The sequence below is a fragment of the Bos javanicus genome, chromosome 15 (assembly GCF_032452875.1).
Source record: "Bos javanicus breed banteng chromosome 15, ARS-OSU_banteng_1.0, whole genome shotgun sequence".
NCBI classification, from domain to species: Eukaryota; Metazoa; Chordata; class Mammalia; order Artiodactyla; family Bovidae; genus Bos; species Bos javanicus.
The window spans coordinates 81,052,155-81,072,907 of record NC_083882.1 but is presented as its reverse complement, the minus strand read 5'-3'; the positions used below and the strand labels follow the sequence as shown (position 1 = coordinate 81,072,907).

At 56.6% G+C, this 20,753-nt stretch overlaps 1 protein-coding gene across 1 annotated transcript in view; it reads right to left on the bottom strand.

Annotated features, from left to right (window-relative positions):
• Nucleotides 1-20,753, bottom strand: part of P2RX3 (purinergic receptor P2X 3) — a 34,208-nt gene that overhangs the window by 8,242 nt on the left and 5,213 nt on the right. The window contains exons 2-8 of the mRNA XM_061381519.1: nucleotides 16,014-16,149; nucleotides 14,780-14,851; nucleotides 14,556-14,619; nucleotides 13,501-13,594; nucleotides 13,194-13,271; nucleotides 12,291-12,432; nucleotides 11,385-11,521 (exon numbers count right to left, since the gene is read on the bottom strand). Coding sequence (XP_061237503.1) covers nucleotides 11,385-11,521; nucleotides 12,291-12,432; nucleotides 13,194-13,271; nucleotides 13,501-13,594; nucleotides 14,556-14,619; nucleotides 14,780-14,851; nucleotides 16,014-16,149 — 723 coding nt within the window. The remainder of the gene's footprint in view (nucleotides 1-11,384; nucleotides 11,522-12,290; nucleotides 12,433-13,193; nucleotides 13,272-13,500; nucleotides 13,595-14,555; nucleotides 14,620-14,779; nucleotides 14,852-16,013; nucleotides 16,150-20,753) is intronic.

Below are 20,753 nucleotides of genomic sequence, written 5' to 3'. Positions count from 1 at the left end.
TCAACTCCTCGGCCTGGAACGCCAAGCCCCAGGTCTGCCGTCCCAGCCTCACCCCCAGAGGCCCCTCATCGCCTGCACAGCACGCTGCCTGCTTTCTGGACCCCCGAACACACTCCGTAGACGCCGACTTCTGTGCGTCTGTCCCTGATGGCCCTTCTCCTCCCGTTCCCCATCGCGCAGACCCCTGTTCATCCCGCGGGGCCCAGCTGCACGGCCGGCACTTCTACTCCCCACAGCTCTTCAGAGCACCCTGCTCCGTGCCAGCCGTGGTGCTGGGCACCGCTGACGCACCACAAGCTCTGCTCTCAGGTGAGGAAGGGAAACAGGAACGAGCCGCGCAGACCCACACTCAGGGAAAGCTGGACGCACGAGCACAGGGCATGGAGGCTGGCGGGTCAAGGAAGGCGCCCTGCGAAAGCGACGGGGATGCTGAGACTTGAAGCGCGGGGGGCTGAGAGGTAAGATGGCCGGAGCTGGGCAGCTTTCCTGGCTGAGGGGTCTGCAGGCCCTCTTGAGGGCAGGATGCTGCGTCCTGAAAAGCTCAGCGACTTGGCAGGTGGAGGACAGAGAGGAAGCAGCCCTGGCTGGTGCACCTCGCCCCGGGAGCCCGCCTGTGTCTCTCTTCCCACTGCCGAGGTCAGGGGCTGCGTGCTTTGGCTCGAAATTGACCACGGTGGTGCATTTACACCACGGAAATCGGCAAGCAGTACAAATCAGTGCTCTGTTCCCCCCGCCCTGCCCAGTGTGCTGGCTTCCCTGGCTTCCACAGGTGGCTCTAGTGGTAAAGAACCCGCCTGCCGATGCAGGAGACCTAAGAGATGCAGGTTTGATCCCTGGGTCGGGACAATCCACTGGAGGAGGGCATGGCAACCCACTCCAGTATTCTTGCCTGGAAGATCCCAGGCACAGAGGAGCCTGGTGGGCTACAGTCCACGCGGTCGCGAAGAGTCCGACACGACCGAAGCAACTTAGCACGCGCACACGCTGGCTTACAAGTGCAGCACTGAAGCTGTAACACCCTTTGGGCTGCCTTTCCTGTCTCTGCTGGGATCCAGGCCTCTGCTCCAGTACCTGCCACCCCAGACTGTAGCCAATAATTAGGACTATCGGGACTTGCCTGGTGGTCCAGTGGGTAAGAAGCCGCTTTGCAACGCAGGGAACGCAGGTCTGATCTCCGGTCAGAGCCACTAAGCCCACACTGCAACTCCTGGGCCCGTACGTCACACCTAGAGAGCCCGTGGGCCGCAATGAAGATCCCGCGTGTGGCGACAAAGACCCACTGTGGCCAGATAACACAGAAATAGTTTCTAAAACACTAACCGGGGACTATTAACTACAAGCTGGATCTCCCCGTCTCTCTTTGCCCAAGGGGCTGCCCAGTTCAGCAAGGAGTCGGAAAAAGCTTGCTAGAGGGGTAAATGGATTTCTGAGATTCCTGACATCTCACAGTGGACCTTCGCAAGGTTGGCCTCTGAGTTTCCTCCTACCGACTTCTCCCCATTCGTCAGGTGGAGCTAGGACAAGGCAGGAACAAAGGCTTTCTCTCCCCAGCAGAAACGTTTAGATCTGACAGCTGGCTGGGTGGGGAAGTAGATGCTATTGGTGGGAACAGTGTAGGAAGTAATATACGTGCAGCACTTTCTCCCGCTAAGCACCAGGCCTGCGGCTTCCACACCCGTCATTTCATCGAGGCCTCTCACAACAGCAGCTCCATGGAGCAGCTGGTGGCTTAGGGGCCCTGGAATGAGACTGTCCTGGGCTGGGATTCTGGCTTTGCCACTTGGATGAGCTACAAAACCTGGGGCTCAGGGCTTGGGTCTCAGTTTCCCCAGATGCACCATGGAAATACAGCAAGGGGACACAGCTGGGATCCAAATGGTGCCTCTGGAATCCACAGCTCCCTGCCCACCCGCTGCCGCTTCCCTGCGAGAACAGGCTTTGAAGGGAGGGTTGGCTGCAGCCTCGGAGCAGGCCAGCAGCTCGTTCAGCTGGTGCCTGCAAAAACACGGCGGCCGAGGAGGAAAGCACGGTGCGGCTCCGACACGATGATGCCAGGACTATCGGGGGGAGAAGAGACCCCGGACACCTGCCTGTGCTGAGCTGGGAAGCCGGGGGAAGCCTGGGAGAGGGGCACCGACTGGCAGGGCTGGGCCTCGGGGTACAGGGGGCCCCCGGAGCCCAGCTGTTTGAAGGGTCACCTGTCTTAACACCCAGCCTCTCTCTCTGCTGTTATGACTGCGCCGTGAGGCAGGAGGGATCTTAGTTCCCTAAGTGGGATTCAACCCACGCCCACTGCACTGGGAGCTCGGAGTCTTAATCACTGGAACTTCAGGGAAGCCCCCCAGCACCCAGTCTCTGCTCTCCGACCTCCACAGGCTGCCTTCCTGCCCCGACTCCTCCCTGGGTTCTAGTGGGGGGCTGGTGGGTGGGAGGCACCGGCGGGGGACCGGCGGGCGGGAAGCAGAAGGTGGGGTGTGAGTTCCACCCGCTGCTGCCGCTTCGCTGGGGTCCTGCCTGGAGCTGGGTCGCTGTGCGGCTGTGGCCCGTTCCAGGCTCCATCCTCTGCACTGACTTGGGGGCCAGGGGTGGGAGCCCTGCGTGTGCTTCACAAACCCCAGCTGAGCTGGGGGCTCAGAGGGGCCTTTCCCGCCAGGCCCCTCGCAGAGACACCTGTTCTGTGGCCAGATAGGATGCCCTCAGCACAGGACTGAATCAGACACTTCTGAGGCCTGACAGTACTGAGAAGCTTGCGTGTGTGTGTGTGTGTGTGTGTGTGTGTGTGCACGCACACATGTGCACACGCGTACTTCCTCCTGCCTCTCCAGCAGCAACAATGAGTAAGTTATGAGCGTCAGCTACCGTAATAAATCACTTGTCAGAGGTGCTGCTGCAGGGCAGTGTGGAAGCTTCATTCTTGGGGTGGGGAGGGTACACATCACAGGTCTACAAATAAAGAGCGCATGCTTCAGCGGCCTGAGTCTCCAAAGCCCTTCCCCAGACCCCCACACAGACTGAATCGGGCTTAGAGACAGTCACCTGTATCCAGCCCATTTTACAGAGGGGGACACTGAGGCCCGCAGAGGGAACGAGGGCTTGCCAAGAAATCACACTGAGTTTTTGTGGCAAGGCCCGAACCACCGCCTGGACCTTCCTTCTGCTTGCCCTCTATTTTGCCTTTACTATTCTTGGCTCGCCCCAGCACCAGATCTGTGTGTGTGTGTGTGTGTGTGTGTGTGTGTAAACATTCTCGTTATTTGAATGCAGGTTTATTGTCTCTACTAGATTAAAGATTCCTTGACTGGGTCTTCCCTGGGCGTCCCATGGTTGGGAGTCATCCTGCCCACACGGGGAACGTGTGGGCAGACCAGACCAGACCAGATCTCTGGTCTGGGAGGATCACACAACCCACGTGGCAGTAAACCCGTGCTCCACGACCCCTGAGCCCACCTGCCCTGCATCCCGTGAGACCACTGCAGCAAGCAGCCCACTCACCGCAGCAAAGAACCAGTGCAGCCAAGAATAATAAACAGATAAAGTTATCTTAAACCGGGGCTCTGTGACAACCTAGAGGGGCTGGATGGGGAGGGAGGCGGGAGGGGGGTTCAAGAGGGAGGGAACGTATGTATACCTATGGCTGATTCATGCTGATGTTTGGCAGAAACCAACCTAATACTGTAAAGCAATTATCCTTCAATTAAAAATAAATAAAATTTTTAAAAAGTTAAAAAAAAATTCCTTGATCCTAGGAACTGGTCCTGCTCTCTCCAGGTCAGCCACAAAGCCCAGCACACGCTGTAACTGCAGGTTAAAAGAAAGCCTCAAAGCCCTCCCCACTTTAGCCTGGACGGGTCTCCTGCCGCTGCCTGAACACCTCCAGTGACGGGGAGGCCCCAAGGGTGGGAGCTGCCCAGCTCACCTTTGGACAGCTCCAGCCCTGAACGGGTTCCCTTGTGGCTCAGATGGGAAAGAACCCGCCTACAATGCGGGAGACCTGGGTTCGATCCCTATGTTGGGAAGATCCCCTGGAGAAGGGAAAGGCTCCCCACTCCAGTGTTCTGACTTGGAGCATTCCATGGACTGTATAGTCCACAGAGTCGCAAAGAGTCGGACATGTCTGAGCAACTTTCGTTCACTTCCCTTCACTTCAACCCTGAGTGGTGCTTTCCCACGCTGAGCTGATATTTGCAGTCACTAAACTGAATGGAGAAGGGTTTTTATCATCATGTACAAATCCCTTGGAAGCTCTCAGACATCTGTTTAGAAATGATCCATCTCCCAAGGAGTGGTGGAAACTCCTTCCCAAAGCAGGGACTCGTAACTGTTACAGCAGCAGGAAAAACAGCAACGAACGTGCAGGATCCGGTTGAACCTGCGAGGGAAAACCTGGGCCTGGAATTTGGGTGTCTGAGTGAGGGAGGTGGCATTCTCAGCAAAGCTTCTGCCTGGTGGGAAGTAATTTGGCCAGCCAAAATATACTTTTACAGTTGATTTTTTATACTGACGGGAAAATATCTCCTGGCAGACTCCTTGCATGGGGCTGAGGCAACATCCTTCCAGCAGGCAGGGACTCCTCCCCTGTGAGAAGAGTCCCAGGTTACATCGATTGATTCACGTTCTAGGAACCTAATCAACAGCAAAGGCAGACATTTAAAATATGGTGTATTGGATCTCTTTTTTAAAAAATACTATTATTAATTTATCTTCAACAAGGCAGGGAAAGGTCAATGGACACAGAGCTGGAAAATACACCAGACAGCCAAGTTACTAGCTGTTTGATACTGGGAGTGATCTTTTTTTTTTTGGCCTCAGTTTCCTTATCTGTAAAATGGGGGTGACCACACCAGTCCTGCCAGCGTACTTGGGGCCGTGAACATGAGCTCGGGGGTCAGCCTGCCAGAGTTCGGATTCCAGCTCCAGCACTGTTTGCTGTGTAGTCGGGGGGCAGATAGATGCAACCTCTGAGCCTCAGATTTCCAGTTATAAAATCCTCCCTCTTCAGAGTCGACGGGGTAATCCCCAAAGGGCACTTGCCAAGTCCCAGGCTCATGAGTGAGCACCCAGGAGTGCCAGCCAGTAGCCTCTACCCATCCTGTTGGCTGTTGCGCGGGTGGATAGACACGGGAGTGAGAAAGGGCTGGATGAATTCAGGGTCCCTCTAACTGCCTTGCCTCTCACGGTAAGCTAAAGGAAGCAGAGATGAAATCGGAGGACAGAGAATTCCAACCCGTAGCCCGGAGCCGAGAGGACCTGCACGTGTTTCTGCAGAAATGATGGAAATGACTGATTTTATCACACTTTCTACGGCTTTTGGAAGGAGAAAAAATCCAGATTGCAGAAAGCGCGCTCAAAGCCAAGGGTGCCGTTCGATTCTGTCTCTGTCAATCGGCCCGAGAGCTCGCTGAGCTGCAACATGGAGGCGGAATACACGCCAGATTTCCGAGTTTTATGAAAGCTGCGGTGGGGACGTTTCCAACACCAAACGATCGCTAGAAACACCTCCGGCACGAGGAACATCTCGTAGCTGAACAGTGTTTTCTGTCCCAGACTGAGAGAGGAAATCCAAAACTGCGTTGCCTTTTAGTATAGCAGAGCTGTCTTGGGAGCTCTCAGGGGAGGAACGAGAAATCCAATTGTGCTAAATGCATGGTTCTGATTCTGTCGTTCCAGCAATCAGGGTGGGGGTGGGTGACTATATCCCTGACAGCTGCTGAGTGGCCGCAGATCAGGCCCCTGGGTTTGAGGACTCATGTCCTCTTCACTGGGCCGTGTAACCTTGGGCAAGTCTCAAAATCTTCCTGAGCCTTCCTTGGGGGTGAGAGGCAGATGATGAGCTCTAAATCCTCTCAAAAAGAGGTCTGAGAGGGCTCTTCCTACTTAACTCTAGGGGCTCCCAATCTGAGGTCCAGGGATAAGCTTTTCAAGGTCTTCAAAGCCCTGGAATTCTATGCTGTACGAATATAAATGCAGAGAAAGAAAGAAAGAAAAAAAAAAAAGATGGCCAAACTGCCCAGGAGGTTAACTTCCCGTAAAAGGAGCAGAACTGGGGGAGGGGAGGGTGCTTCCCTGGCAGTCCTCTGCCTTGCATTTGCTATTCAGAGAGCGGACTTCACCTTATTCGTAGAAATCGAGGATCCTGTCCAGAAAGAAATCGCCTGCCAAGTTGCTCACACGTGTGAATACGTGCATTTTTCTGGGGCAATCAAGGTTTTCTTACGGGCATGGAAGGCTCAGAGGCCTCCATGAGGTAGGGCAGAGCTGGGACCTCACAGAGGAAAGCTGTCAGGCTTGTGCTGAGTGTCTCAACTGACCTGCTCCTCCCAGCCTGACCCCGCCCCTCCGCCTTGCCCCGCCCCGCCCTGGGCTGCCCCGGCTGCTCCTCCCTGCCTGACCCCGCCCCTCCTCCCTGCCTGACCCCGCCCCTCCTCCCTGCCTGGCCCCGCCCCACCTCCCTGCCTGGCCCCGCCCCACCTCCCTGCCTGGCCCCGCCCCTCCTCCTTGCCCGGCCCCGCCCTGGGCTGCCCCGGCCTTTGCTTCTCTTGCTGGCTGCTCTGTGGGCCAGGAACCACTTCCTGCCCTCTTATCTTCAGACCTGGACCGTCACCAGCGTTATGTTGCTGCCCCCTTTGTGGACAATGTACTGTCCATTGAGGCTCTCCTCTCCCTTTACCCAGCTCTCCTCCAGTTACCCAGTGGGCATGTGCCATCCGTTTCCTGCTGAGACCCTGACTGATACAGGATTTTCAATTCATCTTTGTACTGTCTCTGCCTAGCCACTCAAAGACTCACACGTGTTCCCTGACACACTTTCACTCAGCCTCACCGACTCACACAACTGATGCACGCACTCACTCTCACGCACTCATCCCCAAATGCACGCACACACCTGTTCCGGGCAGCAGGACAGTCAGTGCCCCCACAACACTGCCTGCCCCAGCCCTCTGGGGGATGCAGTCAGTTCTCTGGTTAAAATCCCGCCCCGCTAAGCTGTGGGGGCGCCCAACACACAGAAGCCCTTCTGCTGGGGTGGCTGTCACCTTGTGCACCCTGGAATTGCTAACTCTCGCCAGTTCTTATTTCTTAAATTTTTTAAATCCTTTGGCCACGCTGCATGGTCTGTGGGCTCTTAGTTCCCCAGCCAGGGATCAAATCCATGTCGGCTGCATTGGCAGCGGGGAGTCTTAACCTCTAGACCTCCAGGGAAGTCGTGCCAGTTCCTATTTTCAGAAATGCTGAGCTCTGTCTGGGACTGATGTGGACGAACCCACCCACTGCACGTTCTCAAGGTACTTGGAAAGGAGCTTCACGATAACACTAAGTTAAAATGGCCTTTGGAACCTTACACCACGCTGACGAGACCTGGGAGTAAAAATAAAATCTTTCCACTCACTTTCAGGTAGGGACAGATGGGAACCTTCAGGAGATCACACAAAGAAAGATTAATTTAGATGGACCGCACCAGGTGCTTTGGGTGGGAGTGGAAGGGAGACGCGTGTTAGCTCAATACGAGGTCACCTTTCCAATGACTGGAGCCATCAGTGACGGACACATCCCGTCTGGGGCTGCATCCAGAGACTGCCATAGGAACTGGGAGCTAATGACCTCTAAGGCTCCTCTAACACGCACCTGTGACCTTGGCCTCATCACCTCCCCCTTCGGAGGGTCTACTTCCTTATCCGTTAAATGGCCGAGTTAGTCGAGGTGCCTTGGACAGCTATAAATTCTCTAAGTCTCTGACTTCTGCAGGCAAAGATCCTCAAGATCCTTGGGGTGGGGGCTGGCATTTGGAAAGGAGCTGCAGAAGTAATTAAGGATGGAAACTCGAGTCTCTAGCTGCCTCTGAACGTCTGAGTTTGCAGATTAAGAGAAAGCTGAATCTTGCCTGAATGATTTCATTCCCTCCAGAGCAAACGGCAACAGCAGGACGTTGGGAAAAAAAAAAAAAAAATCTAGCCTCTTTTGGAGATGAGGAAGCCGATGAATTTGACTGGGAGACAAAAGACTGGGCTAGGAATGGTGCCTCCAGCAGCAGCAACTAGTCTTTCAGCCTCCCTGGACCTCAGATTCCTTGTCTTTAAAGTGGGGATGAATGCATTCATCCTGACCGTCCTAAAGGAGAACGTGTCTAACCTTCCTGGTTGGGTTGGAAAGCAGCCAAGAAAACAGGTTTGCATCCAGGCGCCCACGCTTACCGGCTCTGTGACCTCGAGAGAAGTATTTCACTCGCAGGCCTCTGCTTTCTCAGCTGTGAAGTGGGGGGAGGGAAGGTCCTCCAGGCAGGGGGTGAGGAACTTTGAGCAAACGCACATGGGACCCTTCACACACTGGCAAGGAGCCTGGTGAGACTCTACGGAGCAGACACACAGGATCCGCACCGCGGCTGGCCTAACCCTTGTTCTCTTCTCCGAGGTTTTGGATCGGTGGCCAGGAGCTTCCCCGACAGGTGACCTCAGCTTAGCATTGGGTGTTCGTGTGGCGCCTGCAGTTTTCGGCAACACGAGGGCAGTGGCTGGCTCCCCCGGGGTGGGGAGTGAAGTTGGGGGGTGCTCTGAGGGGGCAGAGCCAGGGCCACAGAGATGCTCCCTGTGCCTTTACCCTTTTGGGCTCGATGCTGCTGCTGCTGCGTCGCTTCAGTCGTGGCTGACTCTGTGCGACCCCATAGACGGCAGCCCACCAGGCTCCGCCATCCCTGGGACTCTCCAGGCAAGAACACTGGAGTGGGTTGCCATTTCCTTCTCCAGTGCATGAAAGTGAAAAGTGAAAGTGAAGTCACTCAGTCGTGTCCGACTCTTTGGGCTCTCTGGAAACTCTTAAACCATAAGGGTCAAATAGAGCACCTTTGCCTCTTCACACTCGAGCCAAAATCACCATGGACAGTGACTGCAACCGTGAAATTAAAAGGCGCTTACTCCTTGGTAGAAAAGCTATGACAAGCCTAGACAGTGTGTTAAAAGGCAGAGACATTAATTGGCTGACAAAGGTCCATATCATCAAAGCTATGGTTTTTCCAGAAGTCATGTACAGATGTGAGAATTGGACCATAAAGAAGGCTGAGCAATGAAGAATTGATGCTTTTGAACTGTGGTGTTGGAGAAGACTCTTGAGAGTCCCTTGGACTGCAAGGAGATCCAACCAGTCCACCCTAAAGGAAATCAGTCCTGAATATTCTTTGGAAGGACTGATGCTGAAGCTGAAACTCCAATACTTTGGCCACTTTATGCAAAGAACTGACTCCTTGGAAAAGACCCTGATGCTGGAAAAGATGGAAGGTGGGAGGAGAAGGGGACGACAGAGGATGAGATGGTTGGATGACATCACCGATTCAATGGACACGAGTTTGAGTAAGCTCTAGGAGTTGGTGATGGACAGGGAAGCCTGGCGTGCTGCCGTCCATGGGATCACAAAGAGTTGAACACGACTGAGTGACTGAACAAAAACAGCACTCTAGCCTGGAGGTCTTTGGTGGGGTCAGCTATCTGGGACCCCCACATCTTAGTTTCCCTTAGGCTCCCAGGGATTATGCTCGCAGGGTCCTTAAAGACCCTCTGACCTGTCTCCCCACATTTAACCCAGGCTTATTTAGGACTGGCCTTCCCTTGTGGCTCAGCTGGTAAAGAATCTGCCTGAAATAGGGAGACCTGGGTGCGACCCCTGGATTGGGAAGATTCCTTGGAGAAGGGAAAGGCTATCTACTCCAGTATAGTCCATGGGGTCACAAAGAGTCGGACACGACTGAGAGACTTTCACTTCACTCATTTAGAAACAGGTCTAACTCATGTCCTGCTGTGCCTAGGGTGACAGAGGGTAGGGGTGCAGGGTATGTGTGGGTGAGCCCACCACGACCAACTGAAGATGAGAACTCCAAACCAGTTCTTCTTTGAATGAAAGACTTTCTTCTAAAGCTGTATGAGACCGATAGTCGGGGTCTTCTTCCTAGCTCTACTCTTCATAAGCTCTCCTGCCAGATGAGTTAGCTGGAGTGCTGAAGAATATCCACTGGCCAGAGGGAATTTATGAAGATGAAGACTTGCATTTTAGATCACAAGAATTTTTATTAATATGTTACTATTTTAAGCCACCATACAAATATCCTTTGTATTGATTTCAGTGTGATGTACTGACTGAATAAATATGACAATTTCTGCCAGGGAGCCAAACAGTATTTTTAAACTACTTTAAATTATGTGTTGTTTCCTATGGTTTTTTTTTTTTTTTTTTAAGTTTAGAGTTGATTATAAAAGCACTTTCAATTTAAAAAAATTCTTCTTTCCAGAGAATACACACATATTTTAAACTATTAATTGTAAAGCTTGTTGTTGTGTTTAGCCTCTAAGTCATGTCCAACTTTTGCGACCCCATGGACTGTAGCCTGCCAGGCTCCTCTGTCCATAATGGCGTGGATAACTATTTTTTTTAAACTACAAACAAAAATTTTAAAAGGCAAAATGATTTTTTTTTTTGCTTATGGATGCCATTATGTTGGATAATACCATTATAATAGAGAAAATTTGAATATATATATAATTGAAATACATTCTTAATCATATTTCCCCTGATTCCTGCCTATTTACCTAATTTAGCCTGTTTACAGTATATAACACTGTGTGCTTAACCAGGGCCCTGCCAGAAACTTCAGGACCTTAAAAAATTAAGGGAAAACTCCCCCAGAGAGCTGAAGTCTTCCACACATTGTCTGATCAGCTCCTCAAGATAATAAAGTTCATAGATAAGGAAATGGGGATGGAAGGTCACAGGCTTTTCAAGGGCTTTCAGCTGGTTCCCAATAGTTCGCCCAGAGTTCTCTTTTCTCCCTTTCTTCAAAATGGGGAGAGGGATCCCTTATGTTTCAAAGCCATTGGGAATGTAAATGAGATGGTATTTAAAGACTGAGTTCTTGTTTGGAAAGTCACTGAAGAGCTAACAGGAACAGTATAATCATTACTTGTCACTCAGATGAAATCTCTTGGTTACGGACAGAGATACAAAATTTCCACCTTTTGAGAAGAGGATACCAGCTATCACCATTGCTTGGTGAAGCAAGAAACCTCAGAAAATTCTGGTGCAGTAGACAAATGGGACGACCACAGCTTCCGAGCCGGAGGAGCTCAGAATGGGTTCAGAATCACGGAACGTTTCAGGAGGCCCTGATCTTGGGGCCTAACCGCCAGCTGGCAGTGTGACCCCTCCGCAGGGTCCCTGCTCGTGGCGGTGAGCTCGGAGGACGGCACAGGGTCTCCGAGGGGCTGACGGCTGGAAAGTCCTCCCTGATTTTGAGCTGAACCCCGAGGGGGTAACGTGGTGCCTTCTCTTCCTGGGGTGCACTGCGGCCTGACGTGTCAGGGTGCCCGCCTCCTTCTCGCAACGTCCCGGGGGCGGGGCGGGGTTACCTGAAGTTGTAGCCCGGGGAGACACTGCTCTTCTCGGAAACGCCGTCCAGCCGGGTAAAGGAGTATCTGGGGACGCACTCGTCCCAGGCCTTGTCCAGGTCGCACGCCCAGCCGATCTTAATGCCCAGGACGCCGCCCTGGAAGGACAGGGGGCGGACTGAGCCCTCCGGTGCAGTGGGGTGGGTCCCAGCGGGGTCGGGAGGGGGGGGGGGCAAGGGGCGGACTGTGCCCTCCGGTGCAGTGGGGTGGGTCCCAGCGGGGTGGGGGGGGGGTGTGACAAACGGATGGGGGATTTCCTGCCATTCTCCAAGTGGAGGGCAGAGGTCGGGAGAAAGAAGAGGGCTTTGTCACGCGTCGCTTAGTAAAGAAGGGCTGTAGCTGAGGGTCACAGCCCCTGAGCCTCTCAGATTCCTGCTTTCAGTGTCTTTTTTCTCCCCGTGGCGCTGGCTCTTGTCGAGCCCTGCCCTTTAGCTGCGGCATGTGGTCCTAGCTGCCCCACAGCAGGTGGGATCTGAGTTCCCGGAGCAGGGATTGACCTGCTGTCCCGGCATTCCGAGGCGGCCTCTGAACCGCCGGACCACCAGGGACGTCCCTGGGTTTTTTCTTTTGGTTATCTTTAGTCCCTTAGTTCCCATGCAGAGAAGTGACCACTGATCCATCTTCCCGTGGTGTGGGTGCTCCTGGGAGATCGGAGGCCTCTGCCTGCACGTGGAGCATGAAGCCAGGGGCAGGGGAGGGGGGCTGGGGGTGGGCAGGAGCTAGGGAGGCAGGAGCATGGTGGGCACAGGTCTGGGGTGGCCCCACCCAGGGTGCGGCCACCCTGCAGCTCCTCCCCAGCTCTCAGGACTGCCTCCATCGGCCAAAGGGCCCCCTGGGCCCCCAAGGCAAGAGCGGCTGGCTCCTCACCGTTTGGGCCAGCTTGGCAAAATCCTGCCCCGCGAACTTGACCACGTCGCCCACCCGCAAGATAGGGCAGAAGGGGGCTCTGTCGGGGTGGAAGCGGCAGGTCTTCACATCGGCGGCTGTCAGGTCAGGGAGGAGGTTCCCCCTGGGGAGTGGAGGGGGATTGAAGTGTGGGTTTCCTTCCAGCGTCAGCCCTCTGGATGCTCGCCGCCCCCCTCACCTCCGCCCTGGCGCCTTCCCGATGGCCCACACCGCCGCCCTCCTACATGAGGGTGGGTGGCCTTATCCTTGGCTCCTCTGCTGTGCTCTGCACGTGGACACCCACCCAGGAGGGGCTGAACTGGGGCACCACTGGAGAGGGGCTGCCCCAAGGGAAAAGGGACACCCCACCCACACGTGGGCTTGAGGTGGGGAGGAAAGGACCCCGCCTTCTTCGGAGGCATCCTCCGTTCCAGGCCCAGAGTCCGCTGTCCCTGCCCCCAGCCCCCCTACCCAGCAAAGCCCCCGTGTGGGTCCTCAGCCCCGGTGCAGGAGGCTGGTGGAGAAACTGTCCCAGAGTCCACCCTGGGGAGGTCTCCCCCTGGGGAGCGGGGAAGAAGGGGTGTCCCCTTCCCGGGGGTGGGGAGGTGGCTGCAATGCTTTTTGGCTTCAGGAAGGAACTAGGACTCAATCCTTTGGCCCCCTGATGTGAAGCGCTGACTCCTGATTCTGGGAAAGATTGAGGGCAGGAGGAGAAGGGGATGACAGAGGATGAGATGGCTGGATAGCATCACCGACTCAGTGGACATGAGTTTGGGCGAACTCTGGGAGTTGGTGATGGACAGGGAGGCCTGGCGTGCAGCGGTCCAAGGGGTCGCAGAGTCCGACACGACTGAGCGACTGAACCGAACAGGACTGAGGACTCACTTCTCGAAATTGAAGAGGGGGAAACGGATGCTGTTCTTGATGAAAATAGTGAAGTTCTCGGCTTCCATCATGACAGGCCTGCAGGCGGGGCGAGAGCAGGAGCCCTGAGCTCGGGAGGAAGGAGGCGGAACCAGGAGGAGGGACCACCTACCTCCCTGGGAGCACCTCCTGACGGCCACGTAGTCGTGGTATCTCGAGGTCTGAGGGAGAGCGGGGCTGGGGGAGACTCTGTCAAGGGCCCCTTCCCTGCCCCAGGGGAAGACGGGTCCGGGGGGCCCAGAGGCACAGGTTGTGCCCGGATCCTTACGTCTCCACTGTGTCCACCTCTGCCGGGCACCAGCCCTGGATCTCGCAGGTCCGGAGCTCAGAGCTGTAGTTGACGCAGCGGCCGGTGAGGATCCCTGCGAGAGTGGAGCCGCGATCGCTGGGTGCATGCCCAGCCCTTCACCCCTTCCCCTCTCCCCATCGGGGACGCCCCCCAACACACACAGGGATCCCGCAGGCGGAGGGAAAGGGCAGGCTGGGCCAGGGAGGTGGACTGGGGGCCCCGTGCTCCTCAGAGCTCCTCCTGCCTCGCCTCCCCAGCCCTGGACCGGGCGGAACGGAGGGGACGACCTATCCCTCCCGAGTTCCGAGCCCCTTCACGGTGGAGACCCCTTCACGGCGGAGACCCCTTCACATGGAGACCCCTTCACGTGGAGACCCCTTCGCTGCAGGCTCTTTCCTGCCTCCGAGCCTTGGCTGCTTCTGCTCCTCTTGCCTAGAATGCCCTTCTCGAAGCCGCCTGCCAAATCCTGCCTGTTCTTCAGGGCCCATCTCAAATGTCCCTGACTCTAGGAAGCCACTTGGGGTACCCACCAGGAACCAGGGCCTCCCCTGGTGGCTCAGCGGTAAAGCATCTGCCTGCGATGCAGGAGCCACAGGAAACCTGGGTTCCATCCCTGGGATGGGAAGATCCCCTGGAAGAGGGTACGGCAGCCCACCCCAGTGTTCTTGCCTAGAGAATCCCAAGGACAGAGGAGCCTGGTGGGCTACAGTTTGTGGGGTCGCAGAGCTGGACACGACTGAAGCAACTTAGCACGCACACGCCAGGAGCCAATCTCTCTACCCCCAGCCCCCGCGTCCCACTGTGCGTCCGTGACGGCCCTGCCCACCTTGGGCGCACCTGTGTGCACCCCATCGCTGGACTGGGAGCTCTGGGGGCAGCCCCCGCTGGGCTGGCACATGGTGGGCTTCTGTCAGAGTGGGCAGCAGCCCCCGAGACCCCTGATTCCCACCCTCTCCCCTGGCGGGGACATGCTGCCCTCCGGGTCCCGCTGACTCCGTGGGGTTGGGAGCGGATGGGTAGGGGGCCACACTCACCTCCCCCCGGGAAGCGCTCTGGTCCGCACTGGCTGTCCGACACACAGCGGAACTTCTCCTCGCTCTGTGGGGAGACAGGTGTGGGGAGGATCCATTACCCCAGGGGGCAGTGCGGGGGGCGCTGGAGGGTGGAGGGGTCCCACGCAGCTCCAGGGGCTGGACCCTGGGCCTCTGCTTGCATCCTCAACCCCACGCCTCCCCCAACCACACTGCCCTGCCCTCACCTCTGGGCAGAAGCCTTGCATCTGGTTTTCCGTGACAATCATCTTGGTGATGATGACAAAGACAGAGGTGCCCTTGGGAGGAGGAGGAGGGAGAGGGAAGATGCAACAGTGCCAGTTTGAGAGGTGAGTACGGCTGTTACCCCCACTGTACAGATGGGGAGACTGAGGCTGTTATCCCCACTGTACAGATGAGAACTCCGAGGCTGTTATCCCCACTGTACAGATGGGGAGACTGAGGCTGTTATCCCCACTGTACAGATGGGGAGACTGAGGCTGTTATCCCCACTGTACAGATGAGAACTCCGAGGCTGTTATCCCCACTGTACAGATGGGGAGACTGAGGCTGTTATCCCCCACTGTACAGATGGGGAGACTGAGGCTGTTACCCCCACTGTACAGATGGGGAGACTGAGGCTGTTATCCCCACTGTACAGATGGGGAGACTGAGGCTGTTATCCCCACTGTACAGATGGGGAGACTGAGGCTGTTATCCCCACTGTATAGATGAGAACTCCGAGGCTGTTATCCCCACTGTACAGATGGGGAGACTGAGGCTGTTACCCCCACTGTACAGATGGGGAGACTGAGGCTGTTACCCCCACTGTACAGATGGGGAGACTGAGGCTGTTACCCCCACTGTACAGATGGGGAGGCTGAGGCTGTTACCCCCACTGTACAGATGGGGAGACTGAGACTGTTATCCTCACTGTACAGATGGGGAGACTGAGGCTGTTATCCCCACTGTATAGATGAGAACTCCGAGGCTGTTATCCCCACTGTACAGATGGGGAGACTGAGGCTGTTATCCCCACTGTACAGATGAGAACTCCGAGGCTGTTATCCCCACTGTACAGATGGGGAGACTGAGGCTTGGACCCGGAGATCTGGCCAAGGTCACGGGGCTAAAGGCAAAGGTGGGGTCCACGCCAAGCTCTTTCCAGACATCCTCCCGACCCTTCTTGCTCCCCCCAGGGTGCTGTCCTTGATTTCAGGACAGGTTGTTGCAGAGCCAGGGAGAAACCCGGCTCCCTGATGCCCAGTGCTGCCTAGCAAAGTCGGAAGGCAGGCCCAAGCCCCCAGCACCTCCCAGCTGCTGGGAAGGGGTCCCCCAGATCCCTGATGCCACCGCGTCTGGTCTGGGAATCCCACTGGCACTCCTCGCCTTGGCCCCTCCTCGCCAACCTCCCCAGCATGGGGACGCCCACAGGGTCCTGGGCTGGGCAGAGGGACGCACCTGGGGTGGGGTCACGTAGTCAGACACGTCCATGACTCGGTTGGCATAGCGTCCGAAGCCCTTGACCTTGGTCACCACCGAGGACTCGATGGCCGTGTCCCGCACCTGGTACGCCTTCTCGTGCAGGAAAACCCACCTGGTGGGGGGAGCGGGGGCAGAGAGCAACAGAGGAGGGGCGAGGCCCTCAGACGGAGGGCGGGAAAGGCCACTTTCTGTCCGCCTCCAGAGGGCATGGGGCGCCTGGGCTGCAGGCCTGCGCCAGCCCAGGGTTGGCTTAGAGTCACGTTCTCCCCATTTCTGCACTTCCCCCTACTGCTACTGCTGTCACTTCAGTCGTGTCCGACTCTGTGCGACCCCAGGGACGGCAGCCCACCAGGCTTCCCCGTCCCTGGGATTCTCCAGGCAAGAGCACTGGAGTGGGTTGCAATTTCCTTCTCCAAAGCATGAGAGTGAAATGTGAAAGGGAAGCCGCGCAGTCGTGTGGACTCTTTGCGACTAAAGAGCCCTTTTAGACTTCTTTTGTCCCCCTCAGGGAACCCCTCCTTGAAATTTTAATACTACAGATGCCATTTGTACACTGTGTGTTGTTTTCTGCCTTTTACATAAAAAGAGTGAGCTGTTTGGACTTCCCTGGGGGTCCAGTGGTTAAGCGTCGGCCTGCCAGTGCCGGGGACTCGGGTTCAATCCCCGGTCCGGGAAGATCCCACGGGCCCTGGGGCGGCTGAGCCGAGCACCACAACTACTGCAGCCTGGGTGGTCTGGGGCCTGTTGCTGCACAGGAAGACCCAGCGACGAGAAGTCCTTGCATTGCAGCTCGAGAGGGGCCCCTGCTCTCCGTAACTAGAGGAAGCCCGTGTGCAGCAGCAAAGACCAAGCGCGGACAAACAGTAATCAATTTTTTTTTAAAAGCATTTTTAAAAGAGTAATTTTTTTTTTTTAAGTTTTCCAAGAACCAGTTTTCAGCTGTGCTGTCTCTCTCTCTGGCGGCTTCCGGAGAGAGGACGCAGAGGGTCATGGGCCTCTGACCCCGGTGCCTCCCAGGCTTTGCTAACGGCTGTATCTTAAGAGCTGGCACACGTCAGGGATTCAGCGGACAAGCCAACGCAGGCCCTGGGCGCTGGATGAGAAGGACCGGGCAGGACGGCAGGGACCTGCCAGCTCGCGCCTGGCCCGTGACGGGGGTGGCTGGGAAGGGAGGCGGGGCCGCTTATTTCTTGGGTTGTGCTGCCACCCAGTGGACATTTACCGGTACGGTCGAGATGGAGTAAGAAACTACGGTCCTTGTCCCCCAGACCTGAGCCAAAGAGTAAGTTTAATAGAGAAGTGAGAAAACGCAAACACGAAGGGGAAATACTCAAAGGAGACCAAGTAATAATTTAGCAAAGCCCAGGAGCTTCAGTTCCTGCGCAGGGGCTAGAGAAAACCCTCTGAGCCCTAATCTTCGAGCTGTCTTGTAGATATGGAAACCCCCCACCAGGTGGAAGAATTTGCTTAGGTGGTGAGCAGACTATAGCCGTGACATGAGCTGCAAAAATTCTGAGAACTGGCCTCAAAAAAAAAAAAAAAAAAATCAAAACAAACCAACCCTGGAACTGAAGATGAACTGAAAGCAATCGAGATGCTGCCGGTCAGACCACTGATGACCAATCTCAAGACGACGGTCAGAGCTGACAGCGCTGTTTCTGCCTGCAGCTTTGCCCCCTTCAGGCGATAAAAGCTGAAGCTCCCTGATTGTCGGGGTGGGGGTGGTGGTGTGGGGCGTCTGCCTTTGGAGAGCATCTGGCATCCCCCGAAAAGCAAACTTTCCCTTCCACTGACCTGGCCTCTTTACCAGCTTCGGAGAGGCAAGCAGCTGAGGCTGCTGTCAGTCACGCGGCCCCCCCCCCACCACCGCAGCGTCAGGGCAGACAGGGACCACGTGGGTCGGGGAGGATGCCCTGGGCTTCTTCCCTTCCTGCCTCCCTCACGGGCCTCCCAGCCTTCTCCAGCAGCAAGCAGGGGCTGCCCCTGGTCCCTTGCTTTCCCCTGGGTTTCGGGGAGTCAACGCCCTGCCCTCGGGCCTCAGGCCACTCTCAGCCTCAAGGCCACTCGCGAAAGTTCCATCTGCTCCTGATGGCATGCGAGGAGGCGTCTTCACTGTTCCCGCTGTGCAGATGATAGAACTTCCTTCAACATGTTTGCAAAACGCTGCGTGTGCCCCGCTCCGGAGACACAGTGTGACCCCTCAGGGAATCTAGGGGCGCATGTGGGGAATATGGTGTTGGGGTCGCCTCTGATGCTCACCAGGGCGATGGCTGGCGGGGGAGCCCTGTGAGATGAAGACGGGCAGGAGGAACGGAAGCCGTGGAGCAGAGAAGACAAGGCTGGGCGGGGGAGGCTGAGGGCTGGGAGGCGGCTGCAGCCGGAGCCAAGGGGCTTAGAAGCAGGGGCTGGGACTGCAAGCTTGGGAGCTTTCTAACCTCTGGGGTCCCCTGATGTTGGGAGACGCAGAGGGGAGCAGCTCATGGGTCGTGCTGGGGTTGTAGTCACTCGTGGGGCCCTGCCTATGGGACTGAACTTTACAAGCGGCTCCTCGTTCAGTTTTCAGTGAGAGGGTTTGCAGTCATCCCCTAGTGGGGCTTCCCTATGGCCCCTGAATTCTTTTTAAAAAATGATATTAATTATTTGGCTGCATAGGGTCTCAGTTGGGTTTCCCAGGTGGCTCAGGGGGTAAAGAATCCGCCTGCAATGCAGGAGAGGTAGGTTCGATCCCTGGGTTGGGAAGATCCCCTGGAAGAGGGCATGGCAACCGACTCCAGTATTCTTGTCTGGAGAATCCCGTGGGCAGAGGAGCCTGGTGGGCTACAGTCCATAGGGTCGCAAAGAATCGGACACGACCGAAGCGACTGAGCACGCACACACGCAGGGCCCCAGTTGCAGCACACGGGGTTCTATGGTGTTCCACCGTAGCTGCCTCAAGACACCTGGGATATTAGTTCCCTGACCAGGGATCGAACCAGTGAACCACGGTCCTCTGCATTCGAAGGCAGGTTCTTAACCACTGGACCGCCAGGGACGTCGCCGGCGCCCGAGTTCTGAACGCTGTCTTGAGTGGGAGGGAAAGGGTGGTGACCACCAGCGCTGGCTGAGGGCGCCTCACCTACCTTGCTCTTCCTGCCTTGTTCCGGGCAGCGCCCTGAGTAACGAGCCATTAAGAGTTCTCTCTGTGCTTCCGAACCGCTCCCTGGAACACCATGCCTCTGTGGAAGTCTGCAGCGGGGTGAGCTTTACTTCCCTTGCCCTGCCTTCTGTGTTTTGCAATGGGAGGGGTATCATCGAGGTCTCAGGAGAGAAGGCGGCTCATGGAGACGTCCCACCTGCCATCTCGTATCCCAGCAGAAGGGAAGGGAATGATTATGGAAAACAGGGACGTCATCCAGAAGAGCGGGGACATCGTCCAGAAGAGCTTTATCAGCGGGCTGCGGCCCTTGGAGCCAAGGTAGGGAGGGAGGTCCGACAGAGCACCTCTGCGGCTGTGGTGCCCTCGCCCGGGTTGGGGCCACGGGGGCCACACACCCCCTGGACCTCCGTGTGCCTGGCCGTGGAACGGACACGCCTCTGTGTGTCCAGCAGTGAGATGACCGGCCTCTCCTGTCCTTAAAGTCTGGGAACCTTTGGGTGAGAAGCGGAGTTCAGATGGTCACCATCACTGCAGGATCAGCACAGCATGCTAAGGAGGCAAGAATCCTTACTCACCACCCAAGGGGACTGCTGTGGTATCATCCTCACGTTACACACGGAGGAGCCCAGGCCAGGGGTGGGGCACCGACTCGCTGAGCTGCGCGCATGCTCTGACCCTGGATCACCCCTGCGGGGTCCCTGGCAGGGTCCCGCCCCCCCGGGGCCCTGGTCCTTGTCCTGCTGGCCTCGCCCCATCAGCCGGGAGAGTGGCCCTCGGCTCAGGGACGTCTCAGGAGGAAGAGCCCAGGGCCCAAGGGACAACTGTCCGGCCTCTCTCCTTCTCCTCCTCCTGCCTCACGGCTCCTTTCTATGCCCAGGCAGGGTTCCCCCTCCGAGTTGAACAAGCGGAAGCATTCCAGTGCCCCCTCGGGGCATGCAGGCAGCTGGAGAAGGGGGGGTGTTCATTTCCGGAACAGAGGGGCCGAGTCTGTCTCCAGAGGCCAGGGCTGAGGAGACGGGATGGCACTGAGCCTCCAGTTCTTGGCACTGACTCTGCTGCTCTGACTTCTTCCCTCGCGTTCCTGGTTCATTATTTATAGAGCGGGAGGCGGGCGGCAGCTCCCTGGCAGGTGGGATGTGCAGGTTGGAAGTCCGGGCAGTGTCCTGTCCTGTCCACCTCCCGGGAGTCATGGAGGAAATCGGGAGGGTATGAGGGTGTGTGTGTGTGTGTGTGTGTGTGTGTGCGTGTGCGTGAGCGTGCCCGCAGGCATCAGATGAGTCTCTCAGGAAGGTGTGAGCTGGGCCTAGGGAAAGGGGGGCACGCCGGGAGCCTGAGAAATGGCAACAGTCACCAGCTTCCCGAGTCACCCAGCCCAGGCACTGCCATGTGTCACCTCCTCCCTCCAGAACCCTCAGAGGTGGCATTGTCCTGATACGGGGGCTGAGATGTGGAGACGGAAACTGACCTGTCTGAACCCCACTCCTGTTGGGGTCAGAGCCAGGCTTCTGACCAGGTCTCCCCATCTGGGGAGATGGGCGCGGGGCAGGCAGAAAGCAAGCCATGGGATCCCACGCCCCTCT